The sequence below is a fragment of the Pelecanus crispus genome, unplaced genomic scaffold (genome assembly GCF_030463565.1).
Source record: "Pelecanus crispus isolate bPelCri1 unplaced genomic scaffold, bPelCri1.pri SCAFFOLD_315, whole genome shotgun sequence".
Lineage (NCBI taxonomy): Eukaryota > Metazoa > Chordata > Aves > Pelecaniformes > Pelecanidae > Pelecanus > Pelecanus crispus.
In genome coordinates this window covers 7,870-34,679 of record NW_027461387.1, presented here as the reverse complement: position 1 = coordinate 34,679, position 26,810 = coordinate 7,870, and the positions used below count along the sequence as shown (strand labels likewise).

Below are 26,810 nucleotides of genomic sequence, written 5' to 3'. Positions count from 1 at the left end.
TTGTCTAGCAGCACGCAAGGGGAGGAAGCGTCAAAGGCTTCAGTAAAAGCTTGAGGTAAACACCAGACGTGGCGCTCTCCTCCCCCACAAAGCGACTCACTTCAACGTAGGGAGACACGGAGGTCAGAAAGCACGATTTCCCCTTCGTAAATGCATGCCGACAAGGCCCCATCACCTCCTTGTCCTTCCTGGCCTTGGCAGCGCTTTCCAGGAGCATTTCCTCCATTGCCTTCACATCAAACAGGGGCAGGCTCACCAGCCTCTACTTTCCAGATCCTCCCTCTTGGTCGTCTGCAAAAATACAGGGGATATGAGCTTTCTTCCCGTCTTCAGGAACTGCCCAGAAGAACCATGACCTGTCCAAGCTAATGGAGAGGGACCTCCCAAGGACAGCTGTCAGCACCCTCCGCATTCGGGCATGCAACCCATCAGGCCCTGGGGACTTACGTGCACCCAGTCACACAGCACTCCTTCTTACCTCTTCTCATCTTCCTCGCCAACAAGCACTGCTCGCCTGACAAACAGCCTGCAAACGCTCACCTCGGCTCAACTGGGGCACGCCTTGCCATTCATCAACCCTTCCGCATCCATCCACCACTACCAGGCTCTCAGTTCTGCAGCCACGTGCTGCATGCTCGCCTCCAGCTCCCCTCGCCAATCTCCAAATCCTCCTTCTCCCGTCAAACACTGTGCAGAGAAGCACCCTCAACCCTCAGCACTCACCGCAAAGAAAGACCCCAAAGGCCCCGGCTCAGCACCTCCTCTGCCAGATGCTCCCACTCACCCTATGCCTCTCGCCACACTCACAGGCTCTCCAGAAACTCACCTGCCCTTGCAGGGTGCCCCATAAACAATCAGAGAGTCATTTGGGTTGGAAAAGACCTTTAACATTAGCCAAGTCTGACTGTTAACCTAGCATGTCCAAGTCCACCACTAAACCATGGCCCTAAGCACCACGTTTCCATGTCTTTCTGATACCTCCCGCGATTGTGAATCAACCACTTCCCTGGGCAGCCTGTTCCAGTGCTTGATAACCCTTTTGCTCACACACTTTTTCCTAACATCCAATCTGAACCTCCCCTGCTGCAACTTGAGGCCCTTTCCTCTTGTCCTATCAAACACCCACACTTCCCTCAAACGCTCCTCAGAAGTCTCGCTATCTAGACCCTTCACCTCCTTCACTGGCTCTTCTTTGGATGTGCCACACAAGAGACCAAGCACTGCGTCACGTCAGAGCCCAGGCTGCAAACCTGAACACCCCAGCTAAGGGGAGTACTACGGAGGAGCCAACACAAGCCTTTGGGGAGCGCGCAAGCGTTCCCAACGCCACAGGGCTGGCGAGCTCTTAAGCAGGCCTGCCAAGACAATGTCCTGCTCTTGCAAGACAGAGACCCAACGCAAGGGAAGGGGCAACCCCTCACGCCCCACACACCTCCAGAGCGCGCACCACTCTGCCAGGGCTGTGAGGAAATGAGGCCCCTCTTCACCACGCACCCACAAACCACACCACACGAGTGCCATGGCATGACCTCACTGATGACACCCTACCTCTCCTACGCTTTGGATGCGTCTGCCAAAAACCCTGACACGCACCTTCCAAGAAAAGCCTCCCAAACACAAACTCTCCCTTAAAAAATGCAGCCAAGACCAAGTGGACACGTCCTCAAGACGAGAACATGAAATTGCAGAACTGCGGCAACAAAGACACGCCCCACCTCATTACTCCCCAGGCTGTGGCACGCAAAAGCTGCTCGCTGCAAAAGGCTCTCATGCGCAAAGCCTGGCCCGCCCCTCCCGGACCAGCATAAAAGACGCACCAGCGCCTCTCTCCCTCACACACTTCTCCTCACCCCTTCTCCTCCAACGTCAACAAGGTGAGCCCCAACCCCCTTCTCCTCCTTTCTCCTGCCCCACCTGGCCCCTCTCTCCCACCACCCTCTGCCCACACCTTCACCAGCCACAAAGCCTCCCCACCGCCACGCTCCCCACCGCCACACAACACGCCTCCACGCTCCCCTGCCCTCCTGCAGCACCGCTCCTCGCACCCCCACGCCCCTCCGCTTCCTCAACACCCTCTCTTCCAGGGACCCCCCGCACCACAGACATGGCCTGCAACAACCTCTGCAACCCCTGCGGACCCACCCCGCTGGCTAACAGCTGCAACGAGCCCTGCGTCAGGCAGTGCGAGGACTCCCGCGTCGTCATCCAGCCTTCCACCGTGCTGGTCACCCTGCCAGGACCCATCCTCACCTCCTTCCCCCAGAACACCGCCGTCGGATCCTCCACATCGGCTGCCGTGGGCAGCGCTCTCAGCGCCCAGGGAGTGCCCATCTCCGGCGGCTTCGGCTACGGCTACGGCTTCGGAGGCCTGGGCTGCTTCGGCGCCAGAAGAGCCTGCTACCCCTGCTAAGGGCCCTCGCCACCACCCCTGACACCAGCCACCCACCCCCTGGGAGCCACTTCATGGACTGAGGACGCACCGACGCGCTCTTGCTCGCACGCGGACCTGCCGTCCACACCTCTTCCTCTCAAGGCACCAAGCAAGGAAGCAGGGAAGGGGCCAGCACGGGCTGCCTGGAAACATGGCCCGTGTACCTCCTCCTCTTCTCCCGCTTCTCACAAGACAAAGACCACCAGGCACCTCTGCCACGCTGCTCCCACTGCGGGGCAGGAACACCTCGGTCCGCTGGCAAAATCTACTGCATGCAAGGCACCTCAGTTGATGGTCGCCCTACTTGCACCTAAGAATGCCTCCCTCCCACTTGGTGCTCCTGCCTTTTCACTCTTTCTTCACCTCAATAAAGTTCTCCTGCATGCCAGCCTCAGACGCCTCTTCTTCCTTTCTTCTCCCAAGGCTCTTCCAACCTCACCTGGCACAAAGCCAGGGCTCAACAGGCCGTTGCGCTGCGTGGGAAGGGGCTACAAGGCCTCTCTTAGGAAGTGGGTCCCCAGCAACAACAACACCACAAAGACTGGCACATGAGGGCTGCAAGCCTCTGACACAAGCCCTTCACTTGCCCAAACAAAGCCTTGGACACGGAAACGAACTTTTACCCAGGTCTCTGACGCAAGCTCCCCATGGCAGAACGCGCTCAGCATCATAGAATCCTTCAGGTTGGAAAAGACCCTTAAGATCATGTACTCCAACCGTTAACCCAGCACTACCAAGTCCACCACTAAACACCACCTGTACATGGCTTTTAAATACCTCCAGGGCTGCTGACTCAGCCACCTCTAGGGCAGCCTGGTCCAATGGTTCACAACCTTGTCCGTGAAGAAATTTCCCCTAATAGCCAAGCTAAACCTCCCCTGGCACAACTCGGCGCCATTTCCTTTTCTCCTGTTGCTTGTTACTTGGCAGACGAGACCAACTCCTACCTCGCTACAACCTCCTTTCCGGTAGTTGTACAGAGCGATAAGGTCTCCCCTCAGCCTCCTTTTCTCCAGGCTAAACAACCCCAGCTCCCTCAGCCGCTCCTCACAGGATTTGTGCTCTACACCCTCCACCAGCTTCGCTGCCCTTCTCTGCACACGCTCCAGCACCTCAGCGTCCCTCTGGTAGTGAGGGGCCCAAAACTGAACACCATAGTCGAGCTGCGGCCTCACCAGTGCCGAGTACAGGGGAACAATCACTGCCCCAGTCCTGCTGCCCGCACTGTTTCTGACACAAGCCAGGGTGCTGTTGGCCGCCTTGCTCACCTGGGCACACTGCTGCCTCATATTCAGCCGCCTGTCAGCCAACACCCCCACGTCCCTTGCCGCCGGGCAGCTTTCCAGCTGCTCTTCCCCAAGCCTCTAGCGTTGCATGCGGTTGTTGTGACTCGAGTGCAGGACCCACCACTTGGCCTTGTTAAATCTCATACAGCTGGACTCGGACCATCGATCCAGCCTGTCCGCATCCCTCTGTACAGCCTTTCTGCCCTCGAGCAGATCAACACTCCCGCCCAACTTGGCGTCATCTGCAAACTTACTGAGGCTACACACTCGATCCTCTCACCCAGATCATGGATAAAGATAGTAAACAGAACTGGCACCAATACTCAGCCCTGGGGATCACCACTTGTGACCGGCTGCCAACCACATTTCACTCCATTCACCACAACGCTTTAGGCCTGGCCATCCAGACAGTATTTACCCAGCAAAGAGTGCGCCCATCCGAGCCATGAGCAGACAGTTTCTCCAGGAGAACGCTGTGGGAAACGGTGTCAAGGGCTTTACTAAAGTCCACGCAGACAACATCCACAGCTCCTCCCTCATCCACTAAGCGGGTCATCGTGTCATAGAAGGAGATCAGGTTAGTCAAGCAGGACGTGCCTTTCATAAACCCATGCTGACCAGGCCTGATCACCTGCTTGTCCTCTATGTGCCACCTGATGACGCTCAAGATGATCTGCTCCGTGACCTTCCCTGGCACCGAGGTCAGGCTGGCAGGCCTGTAGTTCCCCCAGTCCTCCTTCCGGCCCTTCTTATAGATGGCCATCACATTTGCTACCTTCCAGTCAACTGGGACCTCCCCGGTTAGCCAGGACTGCTGAGAAATGATGGAAAGTGGCTTGGTGAGCACTTGTGGCAGCTCCCTCAGTACCCTTGGGGGGATCCCATCCAGCCCCATAGACTTGTGTGTGTCTAGAGTGGGGCAGCTGGTCGCTAACCATTGCATCTGGATTATGAGGGCTTCATTCTGCTCCCTGTTGACCAACTTTCTTCCACAGAACGACTCGCTGGCCAGCACAGCAAGCACAATCACAACAAACAGAATCATTTAGATAACAAGGAAACGCTGGAGATCACCCAGTTCAATGCAACCTCCTCAAGCAGGGTCAGCTCGAGCAGGCTCTCCACGACCATGGCCAGTCAGCTTTTCAGTCTCTCCAAGCATGGACACTCCCAACACCTCTCTGCACAACCGCTTCCACTGCTTCACCACCCTCGCACTGAAAAACCCTTGCCTTCTCTGCCAAGGCAATGCCACGTCTTTGCAGCTTTCTCCATTCACTAGCATGGCCTGTTGCCCAGCGCCATTCCTCCCCAGAGGCAGGACTTTGCCCTTCCCCCTCTTCAACTTCAGCAGATTCCTCTCTGCCCTGTTCTCCAGAACCTCCAGCTCCCTGGGAAAAGTGGCACAAATGACCAGTGCCTCAAACACTCCTCCACATTTTGCATCCTCTCACAACTTGCTGACGGGGGCACTCCGTCCCACTGACCGTGTCACTGAGGACGATGTTGAACAGTGTTGGCCACAACGATCCAAGTCCTGGGCTACACCACTTGAGAATTGCCTCCAGATGCACTTTGGGCCACTCATCACAAGCCTCTGGGACCAGACCTTCAGCCACTTTGCACTCCACCTCACTGGCACCTTACGCACCCCGTACATTCTTGGCTTGTCTAGCAGCACGCAAGGGGAGGAAGCGTCAAAGGCTTCAGTAAAAGCTTGAGGTAAACACCAGACGTGGCGCTCTCCTCCCCCACAAAGCGACTCACTTCAACGTAGGGAGACACGGAGGTCAGAAAGCACGATTTCCCCTTCGTAAATGCATGCCGACAAGGCCCCATCACCTCCTTGTCCTTCCTGGCCTTGGCAGCGCTTTCCAGGAGCATTTCCTCCATTGCCTTCACATCAAACAGGGGCAGGCTCACCAGCCTCTACTTTCCAGATCCTCCCTCTTGGTCGTCTGCAAAAATACAGGGGATATGAGCTTTCTTCCCGTCTTCAGGAACTGCCCAGAAGAACCATGACCTGTCCAAGCTAATGGAGAGGGACCTCCCAAGGACAGCTGTCAGCACCCTCCGCATTCGGGCATGCAACCCATCAGGCCCTGGGGACTTACGTGCACCCAGTCACACAGCACTCCTTCTTACCTCTTCTCATCTTCCTCGCCAACAAGCACTGCTCGCCTGACAAACAGCCTGCAAACGCTCACCTCGGCTCAACTGGGGCACGCCTTGCCATTCATCAACCCTTCCGCATCCATCCACCACTACCAGGCTCTCAGTTCTGCAGCCACGTGCTGCATGCTCGCCTCCAGCTCCCCTCGCCAATCTCCAAATCCTCCTTCTCCCGTCAAACACTGTGCAGAGAAGCACCCTCAACCCTCAGCACTCACCGCAAAGAAAGACCCCAAAGGCCCCGGCTCAGCACCTCCTCTGCCAGATGCTCCCACTCACCCTATGCCTCTCGCCACACTCACAGGCTCTCCAGAAACTCACCTGCCCTTGCAGGGTGCCCCATAAACAATCAGAGAGTCATTTGGGTTGGAAAAGACCTTTAACATTAGCCAAGTCTGACTGTTAACCTAGCATGTCCAAGTCCACCACTAAACCATGGCCCTAAGCACCACGTTTCCATGTCTTTCTGATACCTCCCGCGATTGTGAATCAACCACTTCCCTGGGCAGCCTGTTCCAGTGCTTGATAACCCTTTTGCTCACACACTTTTTCCTAACATCCAATCTGAACCTCCCCTGCTGCAACTTGAGGCCCTTTCCTCTTGTCCTATCAAACACCCACACTTCCCTCAAACGCTCCTCAGAAGTCTCGCTATCTAGACCCTTCACCTCCTTCACTGGCTCTTCTTTGGATGTGCCACACAAGAGACCAAGCACTGCGTCACGTCAGAGCCCAGGCTGCAAACCTGAACACCCCAGCTAAGGGGAGTACTACGGAGGAGCCAACACAAGCCTTTGGGGAGCGCGCAAGCGTTCCCAACGCCACAGGGCTGGCGAGCTCTTAAGCAGGCCTGCCAAGACAATGTCCTGCTCTTGCAAGACAGAGACCCAACGCAAGGGAAGGGGCAACCCCTCACGCCCCACACACCTCCAGAGCGCGCACCACTCTGCCAGGGCTGTGAGGAAATGAGGCCCCTCTTCACCACGCACCCACAAACCACACCACACGAGTGCCATGGCATGACCTCACTGATGACACCCTACCTCTCCTACGCTTTGGATGCGTCTGCCAAAAACCCTGACACGCACCTTCCAAGAAAAGCCTCCCAAACACAAACTCTCCCTTAAAAAATGCAGCCAAGACCAAGTGGACACGTCCTCAAGACGAGAACATGAAATTGCAGAACTGCGGCAACAAAGACACGCCCCACCTCATTACTCCCCAGGCTGTGGCACGCAAAAGCTGCTCGCTGCAAAAGGCTCTCATGCGCAAAGCCTGGCCCGCCCCTCCCGGACCAGCATAAAAGACGCACCAGCGCCTCTCTCCCTCACACACTTCTCCTCACCCCTTCTCCTCCAACGTCAACAAGGTGAGCCCCAACCCCCTTCTCCTCCTTTCTCCTGCCCCACCTGGCCCCTCTCTCCCACCACCCTCTGCCCACACCTTCACCAGCCACAAAGCCTCCCCACCGCCACGCTCCCCACCGCCACACAACACGCCTCCACGCTCCCCTGCCCTCCTGCAGCACCGCTCCTCGCACCCCCACGCCCCTCCGCTTCCTCAACACCCTCTCTTCCAGGGACCCCCCGCACCACAGACATGGCCTGCAACAACCTCTGCAACCCCTGCGGACCCACCCCGCTGGCTAACAGCTGCAACGAGCCCTGCGTCAGGCAGTGCGAGGACTCCCGCGTCGTCATCCAGCCTTCCACCGTGCTGGTCACCCTGCCAGGACCCATCCTCACCTCCTTCCCCCAGAACACCGCCGTCGGATCCTCCACATCGGCTGCCGTGGGCAGCGCTCTCAGCGCCCAGGGAGTGCCCATCTCCGGCGGCTTCGGCTACGGCTACGGCTTCGGAGGCCTGGGCTGCTTCGGCGCCAGAAGAGCCTGCTACCCCTGCTAAGGGCCCTCGCCACCACCCCTGACACCAGCCACCCACCCCCTGGGAGCCACTTCATGGACTGAGGACGCACCGACGCGCTCTTGCTCGCACGCGGACCTGCCGTCCACACCTCTTCCTCTCAAGGCACCAAGCAAGGAAGCAGGGAAGGGGCCAGCACGGGCTGCCTGGAAACATGGCCCGTGTACCTCCTCCTCTTCTCCCGCTTCTCACAAGACAAAGACCACCAGGCACCTCTGCCACGCTGCTCCCACTGCGGGGCAGGAACACCTCGGTCCGCTGGCAAAATCTACTGCATGCAAGGCACCTCAGTTGATGGTCGCCCTACTTGCACCTAAGAATGCCTCCCTCCCACTTGGTGCTCCTGCCTTTTCACTCTTTCTTCACCTCAATAAAGTTCTCCTGCATGCCAGCCTCAGACGCCTCTTCTTCCTTTCTTCTCCCAAGGCTCTTCCAACCTCACCTGGCACAAAGCCAGGGCTCAACAGGCCGTTGCGCTGCGTGGGAAGGGGCTACAAGGCCTCTCTTAGGAAGTGGGTCCCCAGCAACAACAACACCACAAAGACTGGCACATGAGGGCTGCAAGCCTCTGACACAAGCCCTTCACTTGCCCAAACAAAGCCTTGGACACGGAAACGAACTTTTACCCAGGTCTCTGACGCAAGCTCCCCATGGCAGAACGCGCTCAGCATCATAGAATCCTTCAGGTTGGAAAAGACCCTTAAGATCATGTACTCCAACCGTTAACCCAGCACTACCAAGTCCACCACTAAACACCACCTGTACATGGCTTTTAAATACCTCCAGGGCTGCTGACTCAGCCACCTCTAGGGCAGCCTGGTCCAATGGTTCACAACCTTGTCCGTGAAGAAATTTCCCCTAATAGCCAAGCTAAACCTCCCCTGGCACAACTCGGCGCCATTTCCTTTTCTCCTGTTGCTTGTTACTTGGCAGACGAGACCAACTCCTACCTCGCTACAACCTCCTTTCCGGTAGTTGTACAGAGCGATAAGGTCTCCCCTCAGCCTCCTTTTCTCCAGGCTAAACAACCCCAGCTCCCTCAGCCGCTCCTCACAGGATTTGTGCTCTACACCCTCCACCAGCTTCGCTGCCCTTCTCTGCACACGCTCCAGCACCTCAGCGTCCCTCTGGTAGTGAGGGGCCCAAAACTGAACACCATAGTCGAGCTGCGGCCTCACCAGTGCCGAGTACAGGGGAACAATCACTGCCCCAGTCCTGCTGCCCGCACTGTTTCTGACACAAGCCAGGGTGCTGTTGGCCGCCTTGCTCACCTGGGCACACTGCTGCCTCATATTCAGCCGCCTGTCAGCCAACACCCCCACGTCCCTTGCCGCCGGGCAGCTTTCCAGCTGCTCTTCCCCAAGCCTCTAGCGTTGCATGCGGTTGTTGTGACTCGAGTGCAGGACCCACCACTTGGCCTTGTTAAATCTCATACAGCTGGACTCGGACCATCGATCCAGCCTGTCCGCATCCCTCTGTACAGCCTTTCTGCCCTCGAGCAGATCAACACTCCCGCCCAACTTGGCGTCATCTGCAAACTTACTGAGGCTACACACTCGATCCTCTCACCCAGATCATGGATAAAGATAGTAAACAGAACTGGCACCAATACTCAGCCCTGGGGATCACCACTTGTGACCGGCTGCCAACCACATTTCACTCCATTCACCACAACGCTTTAGGCCTGGCCATCCAGACAGTATTTACCCAGCAAAGAGTGCGCCCATCCGAGCCATGAGCAGACAGTTTCTCCAGGAGAACGCTGTGGGAAACGGTGTCAAGGGCTTTACTAAAGTCCACGCAGACAACATCCACAGCTCCTCCCTCATCCACTAAGCGGGTCATCGTGTCATAGAAGGAGATCAGGTTAGTCAAGCAGGACGTGCCTTTCATAAACCCATGCTGACCAGGCCTGATCACCTGCTTGTCCTCTATGTGCCACCTGATGACGCTCAAGATGATCTGCTCCGTGACCTTCCCTGGCACCGAGGTCAGGCTGGCAGGCCTGTAGTTCCCCCAGTCCTCCTTCCGGCCCTTCTTATAGATGGCCATCACATTTGCTACCTTCCAGTCAACTGGGACCTCCCCGGTTAGCCAGGACTGCTGAGAAATGATGGAAAGTGGCTTGGTGAGCACTTGTGGCAGCTCCCTCAGTACCCTTGGGGGGATCCCATCCAGCCCCATAGACTTGTGTGTGTCTAGAGTGGGGCAGCTGGTCGCTAACCATTGCATCTGGATTATGAGGGCTTCATTCTGCTCCCTGTTGACCAACTTTCTTCCACAGAACGACTCGCTGGCCAGCACAGCAAGCACAATCACAACAAACAGAATCATTTAGATAACAAGGAAACGCTGGAGATCACCCAGTTCAATGCAACCTCCTCAAGCAGGGTCAGCTCGAGCAGGCTCTCCACGACCATGGCCAGTCAGCTTTTCAGTCTCTCCAAGCATGGACACTCCCAACACCTCTCTGCACAACCGCTTCCACTGCTTCACCACCCTCGCACTGAAAAACCCTTGCCTTCTCTGCCAAGGCAATGCCACGTCTTTGCAGCTTTCTCCATTCACTAGCATGGCCTGTTGCCCAGCGCCATTCCTCCCCAGAGGCAGGACTTTGCCCTTCCCCCTCTTCAACTTCAGCAGATTCCTCTCTGCCCTGTTCTCCAGAACCTCCAGCTCCCTGGGAAAAGTGGCACAAATGACCAGTGCCTCAAACACTCCTCCACATTTTGCATCCTCTCACAACTTGCTGACGGGGGCACTCCGTCCCACTGACCGTGTCACTGAGGACGATGTTGAACAGTGTTGGCCACAACGATCCAAGTCCTGGGCTACACCACTTGAGAATTGCCTCCAGATGCACTTTGGGCCACTCATCACAAGCCTCTGGGACCAGACCTTCAGCCACTTTGCACTCCACCTCACTGGCACCTTACGCACCCCGTACATTCTTGGCTTGTCTAGCAGCACGCAAGGGGAGGAAGCGTCAAAGGCTTCAGTAAAAGCTTGAGGTAAACACCAGACGTGGCGCTCTCCTCCCCCACAAAGCGACTCACTTCAACGTAGGGAGACACGGAGGTCAGAAAGCACGATTTCCCCTTCGTAAATGCATGCCGACAAGGCCCCATCACCTCCTTGTCCTTCCTGGCCTTGGCAGCGCTTTCCAGGAGCATTTCCTCCATTGCCTTCACATCAAACAGGGGCAGGCTCACCAGCCTCTACTTTCCAGATCCTCCCTCTTGGTCGTCTGCAAAAATACAGGGGATATGAGCTTTCTTCCCGTCTTCAGGAACTGCCCAGAAGAACCATGACCTGTCCAAGCTAATGGAGAGGGACCTCCCAAGGACAGCTGTCAGCACCCTCCGCATTCGGGCATGCAACCCATCAGGCCCTGGGGACTTACGTGCACCCAGTCACACAGCACTCCTTCTTACCTCTTCTCATCTTCCTCGCCAACAAGCACTGCTCGCCTGACAAACAGCCTGCAAACGCTCACCTCGGCTCAACTGGGGCACGCCTTGCCATTCATCAACCCTTCCGCATCCATCCACCACTACCAGGCTCTCAGTTCTGCAGCCACGTGCTGCATGCTCGCCTCCAGCTCCCCTCGCCAATCTCCAAATCCTCCTTCTCCCGTCAAACACTGTGCAGAGAAGCACCCTCAACCCTCAGCACTCACCGCAAAGAAAGACCCCAAAGGCCCCGGCTCAGCACCTCCTCTGCCAGATGCTCCCACTCACCCTATGCCTCTCGCCACACTCACAGGCTCTCCAGAAACTCACCTGCCCTTGCAGGGTGCCCCATAAACAATCAGAGAGTCATTTGGGTTGGAAAAGACCTTTAACATTAGCCAAGTCTGACTGTTAACCTAGCATGTCCAAGTCCACCACTAAACCATGGCCCTAAGCACCACGTTTCCATGTCTTTCTGATACCTCCCGCGATTGTGAATCAACCACTTCCCTGGGCAGCCTGTTCCAGTGCTTGATAACCCTTTTGCTCACACACTTTTTCCTAACATCCAATCTGAACCTCCCCTGCTGCAACTTGAGGCCCTTTCCTCTTGTCCTATCAAACACCCACACTTCCCTCAAACGCTCCTCAGAAGTCTCGCTATCTAGACCCTTCACCTCCTTCACTGGCTCTTCTTTGGATGTGCCACACAAGAGACCAAGCACTGCGTCACGTCAGAGCCCAGGCTGCAAACCTGAACACCCCAGCTAAGGGGAGTACTACGGAGGAGCCAACACAAGCCTTTGGGGAGCGCGCAAGCGTTCCCAACGCCACAGGGCTGGCGAGCTCTTAAGCAGGCCTGCCAAGACAATGTCCTGCTCTTGCAAGACAGAGACCCAACGCAAGGGAAGGGGCAACCCCTCACGCCCCACACACCTCCAGAGCGCGCACCACTCTGCCAGGGCTGTGAGGAAATGAGGCCCCTCTTCACCACGCACCCACAAACCACACCACACGAGTGCCATGGCATGACCTCACTGATGACACCCTACCTCTCCTACGCTTTGGATGCGTCTGCCAAAAACCCTGACACGCACCTTCCAAGAAAAGCCTCCCAAACACAAACTCTCCCTTAAAAAATGCAGCCAAGACCAAGTGGACACGTCCTCAAGACGAGAACATGAAATTGCAGAACTGCGGCAACAAAGACACGCCCCACCTCATTACTCCCCAGGCTGTGGCACGCAAAAGCTGCTCGCTGCAAAAGGCTCTCATGCGCAAAGCCTGGCCCGCCCCTCCCGGACCAGCATAAAAGACGCACCAGCGCCTCTCTCCCTCACACACTTCTCCTCACCCCTTCTCCTCCAACGTCAACAAGGTGAGCCCCAACCCCCTTCTCCTCCTTTCTCCTGCCCCACCTGGCCCCTCTCTCCCACCACCCTCTGCCCACACCTTCACCAGCCACAAAGCCTCCCCACCGCCACGCTCCCCACCGCCACACAACACGCCTCCACGCTCCCCTGCCCTCCTGCAGCACCGCTCCTCGCACCCCCACGCCCCTCCGCTTCCTCAACACCCTCTCTTCCAGGGACCCCCCGCACCACAGACATGGCCTGCAACAACCTCTGCAACCCCTGCGGACCCACCCCGCTGGCTAACAGCTGCAACGAGCCCTGCGTCAGGCAGTGCGAGGACTCCCGCGTCGTCATCCAGCCTTCCACCGTGCTGGTCACCCTGCCAGGACCCATCCTCACCTCCTTCCCCCAGAACACCGCCGTCGGATCCTCCACATCGGCTGCCGTGGGCAGCGCTCTCAGCGCCCAGGGAGTGCCCATCTCCGGCGGCTTCGGCTACGGCTACGGCTTCGGAGGCCTGGGCTGCTTCGGCGCCAGAAGAGCCTGCTACCCCTGCTAAGGGCCCTCGCCACCACCCCTGACACCAGCCACCCACCCCCTGGGAGCCACTTCATGGACTGAGGACGCACCGACGCGCTCTTGCTCGCACGCGGACCTGCCGTCCACACCTCTTCCTCTCAAGGCACCAAGCAAGGAAGCAGGGAAGGGGCCAGCACGGGCTGCCTGGAAACATGGCCCGTGTACCTCCTCCTCTTCTCCCGCTTCTCACAAGACAAAGACCACCAGGCACCTCTGCCACGCTGCTCCCACTGCGGGGCAGGAACACCTCGGTCCGCTGGCAAAATCTACTGCATGCAAGGCACCTCAGTTGATGGTCGCCCTACTTGCACCTAAGAATGCCTCCCTCCCACTTGGTGCTCCTGCCTTTTCACTCTTTCTTCACCTCAATAAAGTTCTCCTGCATGCCAGCCTCAGACGCCTCTTCTTCCTTTCTTCTCCCAAGGCTCTTCCAACCTCACCTGGCACAAAGCCAGGGCTCAACAGGCCGTTGCGCTGCGTGGGAAGGGGCTACAAGGCCTCTCTTAGGAAGTGGGTCCCCAGCAACAACAACACCACAAAGACTGGCACATGAGGGCTGCAAGCCTCTGACACAAGCCCTTCACTTGCCCAAACAAAGCCTTGGACACGGAAACGAACTTTTACCCAGGTCTCTGACGCAAGCTCCCCATGGCAGAACGCGCTCAGCATCATAGAATCCTTCAGGTTGGAAAAGACCCTTAAGATCATGTACTCCAACCGTTAACCCAGCACTACCAAGTCCACCACTAAACACCACCTGTACGTGGCTTTTAAATACCTCCAGGGCTGCTGACTCAGCCACCTCTAGGGCAGCCTGGTCCAATGGTTCACAACCTTGTCCGTGAAGAAATTTCCCCTAATAGCCAAGCTAAACCTCCCCTGGCACAACTCGGCGCCATTTCCTTTTCTCCTGTTGCTTGTTACTTGGCAGACGAGACCAACTCCTACCTCGCTACAACCTCCTTTCCGGTAGTTGTACAGAGCGATAAGGTCTCCCCTCAGCCTCCTTTTCTCCAGGCTAAACAACCCCAGCTCCCTCAGCCGCTCCTCACAGGATTTGTGCTCTACACCCTCCACCAGCTTCGCTGCCCTTCTCTGCACACGCTCCAGCACCTCAGCGTCCCTCTGGTAGTGAGGGGCCCAAAACTGAACACCATAGTCGAGCTGCGGCCTCACCAGTGCCGAGTACAGGGGAACAATCACTGCCCCAGTCCTGCTGCCCGCACTGTTTCTGACACAAGCCAGGGTGCTGTTGGCCGCCTTGCTCACCTGGGCACACTGCTGCCTCATATTCAGCCGCCTGTCAGCCAACACCCCCACGTCCCTTGCCGCCGGGCAGCTTTCCAGCTGCTCTTCCCCAAGCCTCTAGCGTTGCATGCGGTTGTTGTGACTCGAGTGCAGGACCCACCACTTGGCCTTGTTAAATCTCATACAGCTGGACTCGGACCATCGATCCAGCCTGTCCGCATCCCTCTGTACAGCCTTTCTGCCCTCGAGCAGATCAACACTCCCGCCCAACTTGGCGTCATCTGCAAACTTACTGAGGCTACACACTCGATCCTCTCACCCAGATCATGGATAAAGATAGTAAACAGAACTGGCACCAATACTCAGCCCTGGGGATCACCACTTGTGACCGGCTGCCAACCACATTTCACTCCATTCACCACAACGCTTTAGGCCTGGCCATCCAGACAGTATTTACCCAGCAAAGAGTGCGCCCATCCGAGCCATGAGCAGACAGTTTCTCCAGGAGAACGCTGTGGGAAACGGTGTCAAGGGCTTTACTAAAGTCCACGCAGACAACATCCACAGCTCCTCCCTCATCCACTAAGCGGGTCATCGTGTCATAGAAGGAGATCAGGTTAGTCAAGCAGGACGTGCCTTTCATAAACCCATGCTGACCAGGCCTGATCACCTGCTTGTCCTCTATGTGCCACCTGATGACGCTCAAGATGATCTGCTCCGTGACCTTCCCTGGCACCGAGGTCAGGCTGGCAGGCCTGTAGTTCCCCCAGTCCTCCTTCCGGCCCTTCTTATAGATGGCCATCACATTTGCTACCTTCCAGTCAACTGGGACCTCCCCGGTTAGCCAGGACTGCTGAGAAATGATGGAAAGTGGCTTGGTGAGCACTTGTGGCAGCTCCCTCAGTACCCTTGGGGGGATCCCATCCAGCCCCATAGACTTGTGTGTGTCTAGAGTGGGGCAGCTGGTCGCTAACCATTGCATCTGGATTATGAGGGCTTCATTCTGCTCCCTGTTGACCAACTTTCTTCCACAGAACGACTCGCTGGCCAGCACAGCAAGCACAATCACAACAAACAGAATCATTTAGATAACAAGGAAACGCTGGAGATCACCCAGTTCAATGCAACCTCCTCAAGCAGGGTCAGCTCGAGCAGGCTCTCCACGACCATGGCCAGTCAGCTTTTCAGTCTCTCCAAGCATGGACACTCCCAACACCTCTCTGCACAACCGCTTCCACTGCTTCACCACCCTCGCACTGAAAAACCCTTGCCTTCTCTGCCAAGGCAATGCCACGTCTTTGCAGCTTTCTCCATTCACTAGCATGGCCTGTTGCCCAGCGCCATTCCTCCCCAGAGGCAGGACTTTGCCCTTCCCCCTCTTCAACTTCAGCAGATTCCTCTCTGCCCTGTTCTCCAGAACCTCCAGCTCCCTGGGAAAAGTGGCACAAATGACCAGTGCCTCAAACACTCCTCCACATTTTGCATCCTCTCACAACTTGCTGACGGGGGCACTCCGTCCCACTGACCGTGTCACTGAGGACGATGTTGAACAGTGTTGGCCACAACGATCCAAGTCCTGGGCTACACCACTTGAGAATTGCCTCCAGATGCACTTTGGGCCACTCATCACAAGCCTCTGGGACCAGACCTTCAGCCACTTTGCACTCCACCTCACTGGCACCTTACGCACCCCGTACATTCTTGGCTTGTCTAGCAGCACGCAAGGGGAGGAAGCGTCAAAGGCTTCAGTAAAAGCTTGAGGTAAACACCAGACGTGGCGCTCTCCTCCCCCACAAAGCGACTCACTTCAACGTAGGGAGACACGGAGGTCAGAAAGCACGATTTCCCCTTCGTAAATGCATGCCGACAAGGCCCCATCACCTCCTTGTCCTTCCTGGCCTTGGCAGCGCTTTCCAGGAGCATTTCCTCCATTGCCTTCACATCAAACAGGGGCAGGCTCACCAGCCTCTACTTTCCAGATCCTCCCTCTTGGTCGTCTGCAAAAATACAGGGGATATGAGCTTTCTTCCCGTCTTCAGGAACTGCCCAGAAGAACCATGACCTGTCCAAGCTAATGGAGAGGGACCTCCCAAGGACAGCTGTCAGCACCCTCCGCATTCGGGCATGCAACCCATCAGGCCCTGGGGACTTACGTGCACCCAGTCACACAGCACTCCTTCTTACCTCTTCTCATCTTCCTCGCCAACAAGCACTGCTCGCCTGACAAACAGCCTGCAAACGCTCACCTCGGCTCAACTGGGGCACGCCTTGCCATTCATCAACCCTTCCGCATCCATCCACCACTACCAGGCTCTCAGTTCTGCAGCCACGTGCTGCATGCTCGCCTCCAGCTCCCCTCGCCAATCTCCAAATCCTCCTTCTCCCGTCAAACACTGTGCAGAGAAGCACCCTCAACCCTCAGCACTCACCGCAAAGAAAGACCCCAAAGGCCCCGGCTCAGCACCTCCTCTGCCAGATGCTCCCACTCACCCTATGCCTCTCGCCACACTCACAGGCTCTCCAGAAACTCACCTGCCCTTGCAGGGTGCCCCATAAACAATCAGAGAGTCATTTGGGTTGGAAAAGACCTTTAACATTAGCCAAGTCTGACTGTTAACCTAGCATGTCCAAGTCCACCACTAAACCATGGCCCTAAGCACCACGTTTCCATGTCTTTCTGATACCTCCCGCGATTGTGAATCAACCACTTCCCTGGGCAGCCTGTTCCAGTGCTTGATAACCCTTTTGCTCACACACTTTTTCCTAACATCCAATCTGAACCTCCCCTGCTGCAACTTGAGGCCCTTTCCTCTTGTCCTATCAAACACCCACACTTCCCTCAAACGCTCCTCAGAAGTCTCGCTATCTAGACCCTTCACCTCCTTCACTGGCTCTTCTTTGGATGTGCCACACAAGAGACCAAGCACTGCGTCACGTCAGAGCCCAGGCTGCAAACCTGAACACCCCAGCTAAGGGGAGTACTACGGAGGAGCCAACACAAGCCTTTGGGGAGCGCGCAAGCGTTCCCAACGCCACAGGGCTGGCGAGCTCTTAAGCAGGCCTGCCAAGACAATGTCCTGCTCTTGCAAGACAGAGACCCAACGCAAGGGAAGGGGCAACCCCTCACGCCCCACACACCTCCAGAGCGCGCACCACTCTGCCAGGGCTGTGAGGAAATGAGGCCCCTCTTCACCACGCACCCACAAACCACACCACACGAGTGCCATGGCATGACCTCACTGATGACACCCTACCTCTCCTACGCTTTGGATGCGTCTGCCAAAAACCCTGACACGCACCTTCCAAGAAAAGCCTCCCAAACACAAACTCTCCCTTAAAAAATGCAGCCAAGACCAAGTGGACACGTCCTCAAGACGAGAACATGAAATTGCAGAACTGCGGCAACAAAGACACGCCCCACCTCATTACTCCCCAGGCTGTGGCACGCAAAAGCTGCTCGCTGCAAAAGGCTCTCATGCGCAAAGCCTGGCCCGCCCCTCCCGGACCAGCATAAAAGACGCACCAGCGCCTCTCTCCCTCACACACTTCTCCTCACCCCTTCTCCTCCAACGTCAACAAGGTGAGCCCCAACCCCCTTCTCCTCCTTTCTCCTGCCCCACCTGGCCCCTCTCTCCCACCACCCTCTGCCCACACCTTCACCAGCCACAAAGCCTCCCCACCGCCACGCTCCCCACCGCCACACAACACGCCTCCACGCTCCCCTGCCCTCCTGCAGCACCGCTCCTCGCACCCCCACGCCCCTCCGCTTCCTCAACACCCTCTCTTCCAGGGACCCCCCGCACCACAGACATGGCCTGCAACAACCTCTGCAACCCCTGCGGACCCACCCCGCTGGCTAACAGCTGCAACGAGCCCTGCGTCAGGCAGTGCGAGGACTCCCGCGTCGTCATCCAGCCTTCCACCGTGCTGGTCACCCTGCCAGGACCCATCCTCACCTCCTTCCCCCAGAACACCGCCGTCGGATCCTCCACATCGGCTGCCGTGGGCAGCGCTCTCAGCGCCCAGGGAGTGCCCATCTCCGGCGGCTTCGGCTACGGCTACGGCTTCGGAGGCCTGGGCTGCTTCGGCGCCAGAAGAGCCTGCTACCCCTGCTAAGGGCCCTCGCCACCACCCCTGACACCAGCCACCCACCCCCTGGGAGCCACTTCATGGACTGAGGACGCACCGACGCGCTCTTGCTCGCACGCGGACCTGCCGTCCACACCTCTTCCTCTCAAGGCACCAAGCAAGGAAGCAGGGAAGGGGCCAGCACGGGCTGCCTGGAAACATGGCCCGTGTACCTCCTCCTCTTCTCCCACTTCTCACAAGACAAAGACCACCAGGCACCTCTGCCACGCTGCTCCCACTGCGGGGCAGGAACACCTCGGTCCGCTGGCAAAATCTACTGCATGCAAGGCACCTCAGTTGATGGTCGCCCTACTTGCACCTAAGAATGCCTCCCTCCCACTTGGTGCTCCTGCCTTTTCACTCTTTCTTCACCTCAATAAAGTTCTCCTGCATGCCAGCCTCAGACGCCTCTTCTTCCTTTCTTCTCCCAAGGCTCTTCCAACCTCACCTGGCACAAAGCCAGGGCTCAACAGGCCGTTGCGCTGCGTGGGAAGGGGCTACAAGGCCTCTCTTAGGAAGTGGGTCCCCAGCAACAACAACACCACAAAGACTGGCACATGAGGGCTGCAAGCCTCTGACACAAGCCCTTCACTTGCCCAAACAAAGCCTTGGACACGGAAACGAACTTTTACCCAGGTCTCTGACGCAAGCTCCCCATGGCAGAACGCGCTCAGCATCATAGAATCCTTCAGGTTGGAAAAGACCCTTAAGATCATGTACTCCAACCGTTAACCCAGCACTACCAAGTCCACCACTAAACACCACCTGTACATGGCTTTTAAATACCTCCAGGGCTGCTGACTCAGCCACCTCTAGGGCAGCCTGGTCCAATGGTTCACAACCTTGTCCGTGAAGAAATTTCCCCTAATAGCCAAGCTAAACCTCCCCTGGCACAACTCGGCGCCATTTCCTTTTCTCCTGTTGCTTGTTACTTGGCAGACGAGACCAACTCCTACCTCGCTACAACCTCCTTTCCGGTAGTTGTACAGAGCGATAAGGTCTCCCCTCAGCCTCCTTTTCTCCAGGCTAAACAACCCCAGCTCCCTCAGCCGCTCCTCACAGGATTTGTGCTCTACACCCTCCACCAGCTTCGCTGCCCTTCTCTGCACACGCTCCAGCACCTCAGCGTCCCTCTGGTAGTGAGGGGCCCAAAACTGAACACCATAGTCGAGCTGCGGCCTCACCAGTGCCGAGTACAGGGGAACAATCACTGCCCCAGTCCTGCTGCCCGCACTGTTTCTGACACAAGCCAGGGTGCTGTTGGCCGCCTTGCTCACCTGGGCACACTGCTGCCTCATATTCAGCCGCCTGTCAGCCAACACCCCCACGTCCCTTGCCGCCGGGCAGCTTTCCAGCTGCTCTTCCCCAAGCCTCTAGCGTTGCATGCGGTTGTTGTGACTCGAGTGCAGGACCCACCACTTGGCCTTGTTAAATCTCATACAGCTGGACTCGGACCATCGATCCAGCCTGTCCGCATCCCTCTGTACAGCCTTTCTGCCCTCGAGCAGATCAACACTCCCGCCCAACTTGGCGTCATCTGCAAACTTACTGAGGCTACACACTCGATCCTCTCACCCAGATCATGGATAAAGATAGTAAACAGAACTGGCACCAATACTCAGCCCTGGGGATCACCACTTGTGACCGGCTGCCAACCACATTTCACTCCATTCACCACAACGCTTTAGGCCTGGCCATCCAGACAGTATTTACCCAGCAAAGAGTGCGCCCATCCGAGCCATGAGCAGACAGTTTCTCCAGGAGAACGCTGTGGGAAACGGTGTCAAGGGCTTTACTAAAGTCCACGCAGACAACATCCACAGCTCCTCCCTCATCCACTAAGCGGGTCATCGTGTCATAGAAGGAGATCAGGTTAGTCAAGCAGGACGTGCCTTTCATAAACCCATGCTGACCAGGCCTGATCACCTGCTTGTCCTCTATGTGCCACCTGATGACGCTCAAGATGATCTGCTCCGTGACCTTCCCTGGCACCGAGGTCAGGCTGGCAGGCCTGTAGTTCCCCCAGTCCTCCTTCCGGCCCTTCTTATAGATGGCCATCACATTTGCTACCTTCCAGTCAACTGGGACCTCCCCGGTTAGCCAGGACTGCTGAGAAATGATGGAAAGTGGCTTGGTGAGCACTTGTGGCAGCTCCCTCAGTACCCTTGGGGGGATCCCATCCAGCCCCATAGACTTGTGTGTGTCTAGAGTGGGGCAGCTGGTCGCTAACCATTGCATCTGGATTATGAGGGCTTCATTCTGCTCCCTGTTGACCAACTTTCTTCCACAGAACGACTCGCTGGCCAGCACAGCAAGCACAATCACAACAAACAGAATCATTTAGATAACAAGGAAACGCTGGAGATCACCCAGTTCAATGCAACCTCCTCAAGCAGGGTCAGCTCGAGCAGGCTCTCCACGACCATGGCCAGTCAGCTTTTCAGTCTCTCCAAGCATGGACACTCCCAACACCTCTCTGCACAACCGCTTCCACTGCTTCACCACCCTCGCACTGAAAAACCCTTGCCTTCTCTGCCAAGGCAATGCCACGTCTTTGCAGCTTTCTCCATTCACTAGCATGGCCTGTTGCCCAGCGCCATTCCTCCCCAGAGGCAGGACTTTGCCCTTCCCCCTCTTCAACTTCAGCAGATTCCTCTCTGCCCTGTTCTCCAGAACCTCCAGCTCCCTGGGAAAAGTGGCACAAATGACCAGTGCCTCAAACACTCCTCCACATTTTGCATCCTCTCACAACTTGCTGACGGGGGCACTCCGTCCCACTGACCGTGTCACTGAGGACGATGTTGAACAGTGTTGGCCACAACGATCCAAGTCCTGGGCTACACCACTTGAGAATTGCCTCCAGATGCACTTTGGGCCACTCATCACAAGCCTCTGGGACCAGACCTTCAGCCACTTTGCACTCCACCTCACTGGCACCTTACGCACCCCGTACATTCTTGGCTTGTCTAGCAGCACGCAAGGGGAGGAAGCGTCAAAGGCTTCAGTAAAAGCTTGAGGTAAACACCAGACGTGGCGCTCTCCTCCCCCACAAAGCGACTCACTTCAACGTAGGGAGACACGGAGGTCAGAAAGCACGATTTCCCCTTCGTAAATGCATGCCGACAAGGCCCCATCACCTCCTTGTCCTTCCTGGCCTTGGCAGCGCTTTCCAGGAGCATTTCCTCCATTGCCTTCACATCAAACAGGGGCAGGCTCACCAGCCTCTACTTTCCAGATCCTCCCTCTTGGTCGTCTGCAAAAATACAGGGGATATGAGCTTTCTTCCCGTCTTCAGGAACTGCCCAGAAGAACCATGACCTGTCCAAGCTAATGGAGAGGGACCTCCCAAGGACAGCTGTCAGCACCCTCCGCATTCGGGCATGCAACCCATCAGGCCCTGGGGACTTACGTGCACCCAGTCACACAGCACTCCTTAGTACCTCTTTTCATCTTCCTCAGCAACAAGCACTGCTCGCCTGACAAACAGCCTGCAAACGCTCACCTCGGCTCAACTGGGGCACGCCTTGCCATTCATCAACCCTTCCGCATCCATCCACCACTACCAGGCTCTCAGTTCTGCAGCCACGTGCTGCATGCTCGCCTCCAGCTCCCCTCGCCAATCTCCAAATCCTCCTTCTCCCGTCAAACACTGTGCAGAGAAGCACCCTCAACCCTCAGCACTCACCGCAAAGAAAGACCCCAAAGGCCCCGGCTCAGCACCTCCTCTGCCAGATGCTCCCACTCACCCTATGCCTCTTGCCACACTCACAGGCTCTCCAGAAACTCACCTGCCCTTGCAGGGTGCCCCATAAACAATCAGAGAGTCATTTGGGTTGGAAAAGACCTTTAACATTAGCAAGTCTGACTGTTAACCTAGCATGTCCAAGTCCACCACTAAACCATGGCCCTAAGCACCACGTTTCCATGTCTTTCTGATACCTCCCGCGATTGTGAATCAACCACTTCCCTGGGCAGCCTGTTCCAGTGCTTGATAACCCTTTTGCTCACACACTTTTTCCTAACATCCAATCTGAACCTCCCCTGCTGCAACTTGAGGCCCTTTCCTCTTGTCCTATCAAACACCCACACTTCCCTCAAACGCTCCTCAGAAGTCTCGCTATCTAGACCCTTCACCTCCTTCACTGGCTCTTCTTTGGATGTGCCACACAAGAGACCAAGCACTGCGTCACGTCAGAGCCCAGGCTGCAAACCTGAACACCCCAGCTAAGGGGAGTACTACGGAGGAGCCAACACAAGCCTTTGGGGAGCGCGCAAGCGTTCCCAACGCCACAGGGCTGGCGAGCTCTTAAGCAGGCCTGCCAAGACAATGTCCTGCTCTTGCAAGACAGAGACCCAACGCAAGGGAAGGGGCAACCCCTCACGCCCCACACACCTCCAGAGCGCGCACCACTCTGCCAGGGCTGTGAGGAAATGAGGCCCCTCTTCACCACGCACCCACAAACCACACCACACGAGTGCCATGGCATGACCTCACTGATGACACCCTACCTCTCCTACGCTTTGGATGCGTCTGCCAAAAACCCTGACACGCACCTTCCAAGAAAAGCCTCCCAAACACAAACTCTCCCTTAAAAAATGCAGCCAAGACCAAGTGGACACGTCCTCAAGACGAGAACATGAAATTGCAGAACTGCGGCAACAAAGACACGCCCCACCTCATTACTCCCCAGGCTGTGGCACGCAAAAGCTGCTCGCTGCAAAAGGCTCTCATGCGCAAAGCCTGGCCCGCCCCTCCCGGACCAGCATAAAAGACGCACCAGCGCCTCTCTCCCTCACACACTTCTCCTCACCCCTTCTCCTCCAACGTCAACAAGGTGAGCCCCAACCCCCTTCTCCTCCTTTCTCCTGCCCCACCTGGCCCCTCTCTCCCACCACCCTCTGCCCACACCTTCACCAGCCACAAAGCCTCCCCACCGCCACGCTCCCCACCGCCACACAACACGCCTCCACGCTCCCCTGCCCTCCTGCAGCACCGCTCCTCGCACCCCCACGCCCCTCCGCTTCCTCAACACCCTCTCTTCCAGGGACCCCCCGCACCACAGACATGGCCTGCAACAACCTCTGCAACCCCTGCGGACCCACCCCGCTGGCTAACAGCTGCAACGAGCCCTGCGTCAGGCAGTGCGAGGACTCCCGCGTCGTCATCCAGCCTTCCACCGTGCTGGTCACCCTGCCAGGACCCATCCTCACCTCCTTCCCCCAGAACACCGCCGTCGGATCCTCCACATCGGCTGCCGTGGGCAGCGCTCTCAGCGCCCAGGGAGTGCCCATCTCCGGCGGCTTCGGCTACGGCTACGGCTTCGGAGGCCTGGGCTGCTTCGGCGCCAGAAGAGCCTGCTACCCCTGCTAAGGGCCCTCGCCACCACCCCTGACACCAGCCACCCACCCCCTGGGAGCCACTTCATGGACTGAGGACGCACCGACGCGCTCTTGCTCGCACGCGGACCTGCCGTCCACACCTCTTCCTCTCAAGGCACCAAGCAAGGAAGCAGGGAAGGGGCCAGCACGGGCTGCCTGGAAACATGGCCCGTGTACCTCCTCCTCTTCTCCCGCTTCTCACAAGACAAAGACCACCAGGCACCTCTGCCACGCTGCTCCCACTGCGGGGCAGGAACACCTCGGTCCGCTGGCAAAATCTACTGCATGCAAGGCACCTCAGTTGATGGTCGCCCTACTTGCACCTAAGAATGCCTCCCTCCCACTTGGTGCTCCTGCCTTTTCACTCTTTCTTCACCTCAATAAAGTTCTCCTGCATGCCAGCCTCAGACGCCTCTTCTTCCTTTCTTCTCCCAAGGCTCTTCCAACCTCACCTGGCACAAAGCCAGGGCTCAACAGGCCGTTGCGCTGCGTGGGAAGGGGCTACAAGGCCTCTCTTAGGAAGTGGGTCCCCAGCAACAACAACACCACAAAGACTGGCACATGAGGGCTGCAAGCCTCTGACACAAGCCCTTCACTTGCCCAAACAAAGCCTTGGACACGGAAACGAACTTTTACCCAGGTCTCTGACGCAAGCTCCCCATGGCAGAACGCGCTCAGCATCATAGAATCCTTCAGGTTGGAAAAGACCCTTAAGATCATGTACTCCAACCGTTAACCCAGCACTACCAAGTCCACCACTAAACACCACCTGTACATGGCTTTTAAATACCTCCAGGGCTGCTGACTCAGCCACCTCTAGGGCAGCCTGGTCCAATGGTTCACAACCTTGTCCGTGAAGAAATTTCCCCTAATAGCCAAGCTAAACCTCCCCTGGCACAACTCGGCGCCATTTCCTTTTCTCCTGTTGCTTGTTACTTGGCAGACGAGACCAACTCCTACCTCGCTACAACCTCCTTTCCGGTAGTTGTACAGAGCGATAAGGTCTCCCCTCAGCCTCCTTTTCTCCAGGCTAAACAACCCCAGCTCCCTCAGCCGCTCCTCACAGGATTTGTGCTCTACACCCTCCACCAGCTTCGCTGCCCTTCTCTGCACACGCTCCAGCACCTCAGCGTCCCTCTGGTAGTGAGGGGCCCAAAACTGAACACCATAGTCGAGCTGCGGCCTCACCAGTGCCGAGTACAGGGGAACAATCACTGCCCCAGTCCTGCTGCCCGCACTGTTTCTGACACAAGCCAGGGTGCTGTTGGCCGCCTTGCTCACCTGGGCACACTGCTGCCTCATATTCAGCCGCCTGTCAGCCAACACCCCCACGTCCCTTGCCGCCGGGCAGCTTTCCAGCTGCTCTTCCCCAAGCCTCTAGCGTTGCATGCGGTTGTTGTGACTCGAGTGCAGGACCCACCACTTGGCCTTGTTAAATCTCATACAGCTGGACTCGGACCATCGATCCAGCCTGTCCGCATCCCTCTGTACAGCCTTTCTGCCCTCGAGCAGATCAACACTCCCGCCCAACTTGGCGTCATCTGCAAACTTACTGAGGCTACACACTCGATCCTCTCACCCAGATCATGGATAAAGATAGTAAACAGAACTGGCACCAATACTCAGCCCTGGGGATCACCACTTGTGACCGGCTGCCAACCACATTTCACTCCATTCACCACAACGCTTTAGGCCTGGCCATCCAGACAGTATTTACCCAGCAAAGAGTGCGCCCATCCGAGCCATGAGCAGACAGTTTCTCCAGGAGAACGCTGTGGGAAACGGTGTCAAGGGCTTTACTAAAGTCCACGCAGACAACATCCACAGCTCCTCCCTCATCCACTAAGCGGGTCATCGTGTCATAGAAGGAGATCAGGTTAGTCAAGCAGGACGTGCCTTTCATAAACCCATGCTGACCAGGCCTGATCACCTGCTTGTCCTCTATGTGCCACCTGATGACGCTCAAGATGATCTGCTCCGTGACCTTCCCTGGCACCGAGGTCAGGCTGGCAGGCCTGTAGTTCCCCCAGTCCTCCTTCCGGCCCTTCTTATAGATGGCCATCACATTTGCTACCTTCCAGTCAACTGGGACCTCCCCGGTTAGCCAGGACTGCTGAGAAATGATGGAAAGTGGCTTGGTGAGCACTTGTGGCAGCTCCCTCAGTACCCTTGGGGGGATCCCATCCAGCCCCATAGACTTGTGTGTGTCTAGAGTGGGGCAGCTGGTCGCTAACCATTGCATCTGGATTATGAGGGCTTCATTCTGCTCCCTGTTGACCAACTTTCTTCCACAGAACGACTCGCTGGCCAGCACAGCAAGCACAATCACAACAAACAGAATCATTTAGATAACAAGGAAACGCTGGAGATCACCCAGTTCAATGCAACCTCCTCAAGCAGGGTCAGCTCGAGCAGGCTCTCCACGACCATGGCCAGTCAGCTTTTCAGTCTCTCCAAGCATGGACACTCCCAACACCTCTCTGCACAACCGCTTCCACTGCTTCACCACCCTCGCACTGAAAAACCCTTGCCTTCTCTGCCAAGGCAATGCCACGTCTTTGCAGCTTTCTCCATTCACTAGCATGGCCTGTTGCCCAGCGCCATTCCTCCCCAGAGGCAGGACTTTGCCCTTCCCCCTCTTCAACTTCAGCAGATTCCTCTCTGCCCTGTTCTCCAGAACCTCCAGCTCCCTGGGAAAAGTGGCACAAATGACCAGTGCCTCAAACACTCCTCCACATTTTGCATCCTCTCACAACTTGCTGACGGGGGCACTCCGTCCCACTGACCGTGTCACTGAGGACGATGTTGAACAGTGTTGGCCACAACGATCCAAGTCCTGGGCTACACCACTTGAGAA

At 56.9% G+C, this 26,810-nt stretch overlaps 5 protein-coding genes across 5 annotated transcripts; all 5 read left to right on the top strand.

The window, feature by feature from the left end:
* Positions 1–2,104: 2,104 nt before the first annotated feature.
* On the top strand, positions 2,105–2,410 carry LOC142596993 (feather keratin-like). The gene has a single exon (XM_075727429.1). It carries the CDS (start codon positions 2,105–2,107, stop codon positions 2,408–2,410), a length of 306 nt encoding a protein of 101 aa, XP_075583544.1.
* A 5,078-nt stretch (positions 2,411–7,488) lies between these two features.
* LOC142596994 (feather keratin-like) lies at positions 7,489–7,794 on the top strand. The gene has a single exon (XM_075727430.1). The coding sequence runs from the start codon at positions 7,489–7,491 to the stop codon at positions 7,792–7,794; it is 306 nt and encodes a 101-aa protein (XP_075583545.1).
* A 5,078-nt stretch (positions 7,795–12,872) lies between these two features.
* On the top strand, positions 12,873–13,178 carry LOC142596992 (feather keratin-like). The gene has a single exon (XM_075727428.1). The coding sequence runs from the start codon at positions 12,873–12,875 to the stop codon at positions 13,176–13,178; it is 306 nt and encodes a 101-aa protein (XP_075583543.1).
* A 5,078-nt stretch (positions 13,179–18,256) lies between these two features.
* LOC142596991 (feather keratin-like) lies at positions 18,257–18,562 on the top strand. The gene has a single exon (XM_075727426.1). The coding sequence runs from the start codon at positions 18,257–18,259 to the stop codon at positions 18,560–18,562; it is 306 nt and encodes a 101-aa protein (XP_075583541.1).
* Positions 18,563–23,639: 5,077 nt separating this feature from the next.
* Positions 23,640–23,945, top strand: LOC142596990 (feather keratin-like). Its single transcript, XM_075727425.1, has one exon. It carries the CDS (start codon positions 23,640–23,642, stop codon positions 23,943–23,945), a length of 306 nt encoding a protein of 101 aa, XP_075583540.1.
* The last annotated feature ends 2,865 nt before the right edge of the window (positions 23,946–26,810 follow it).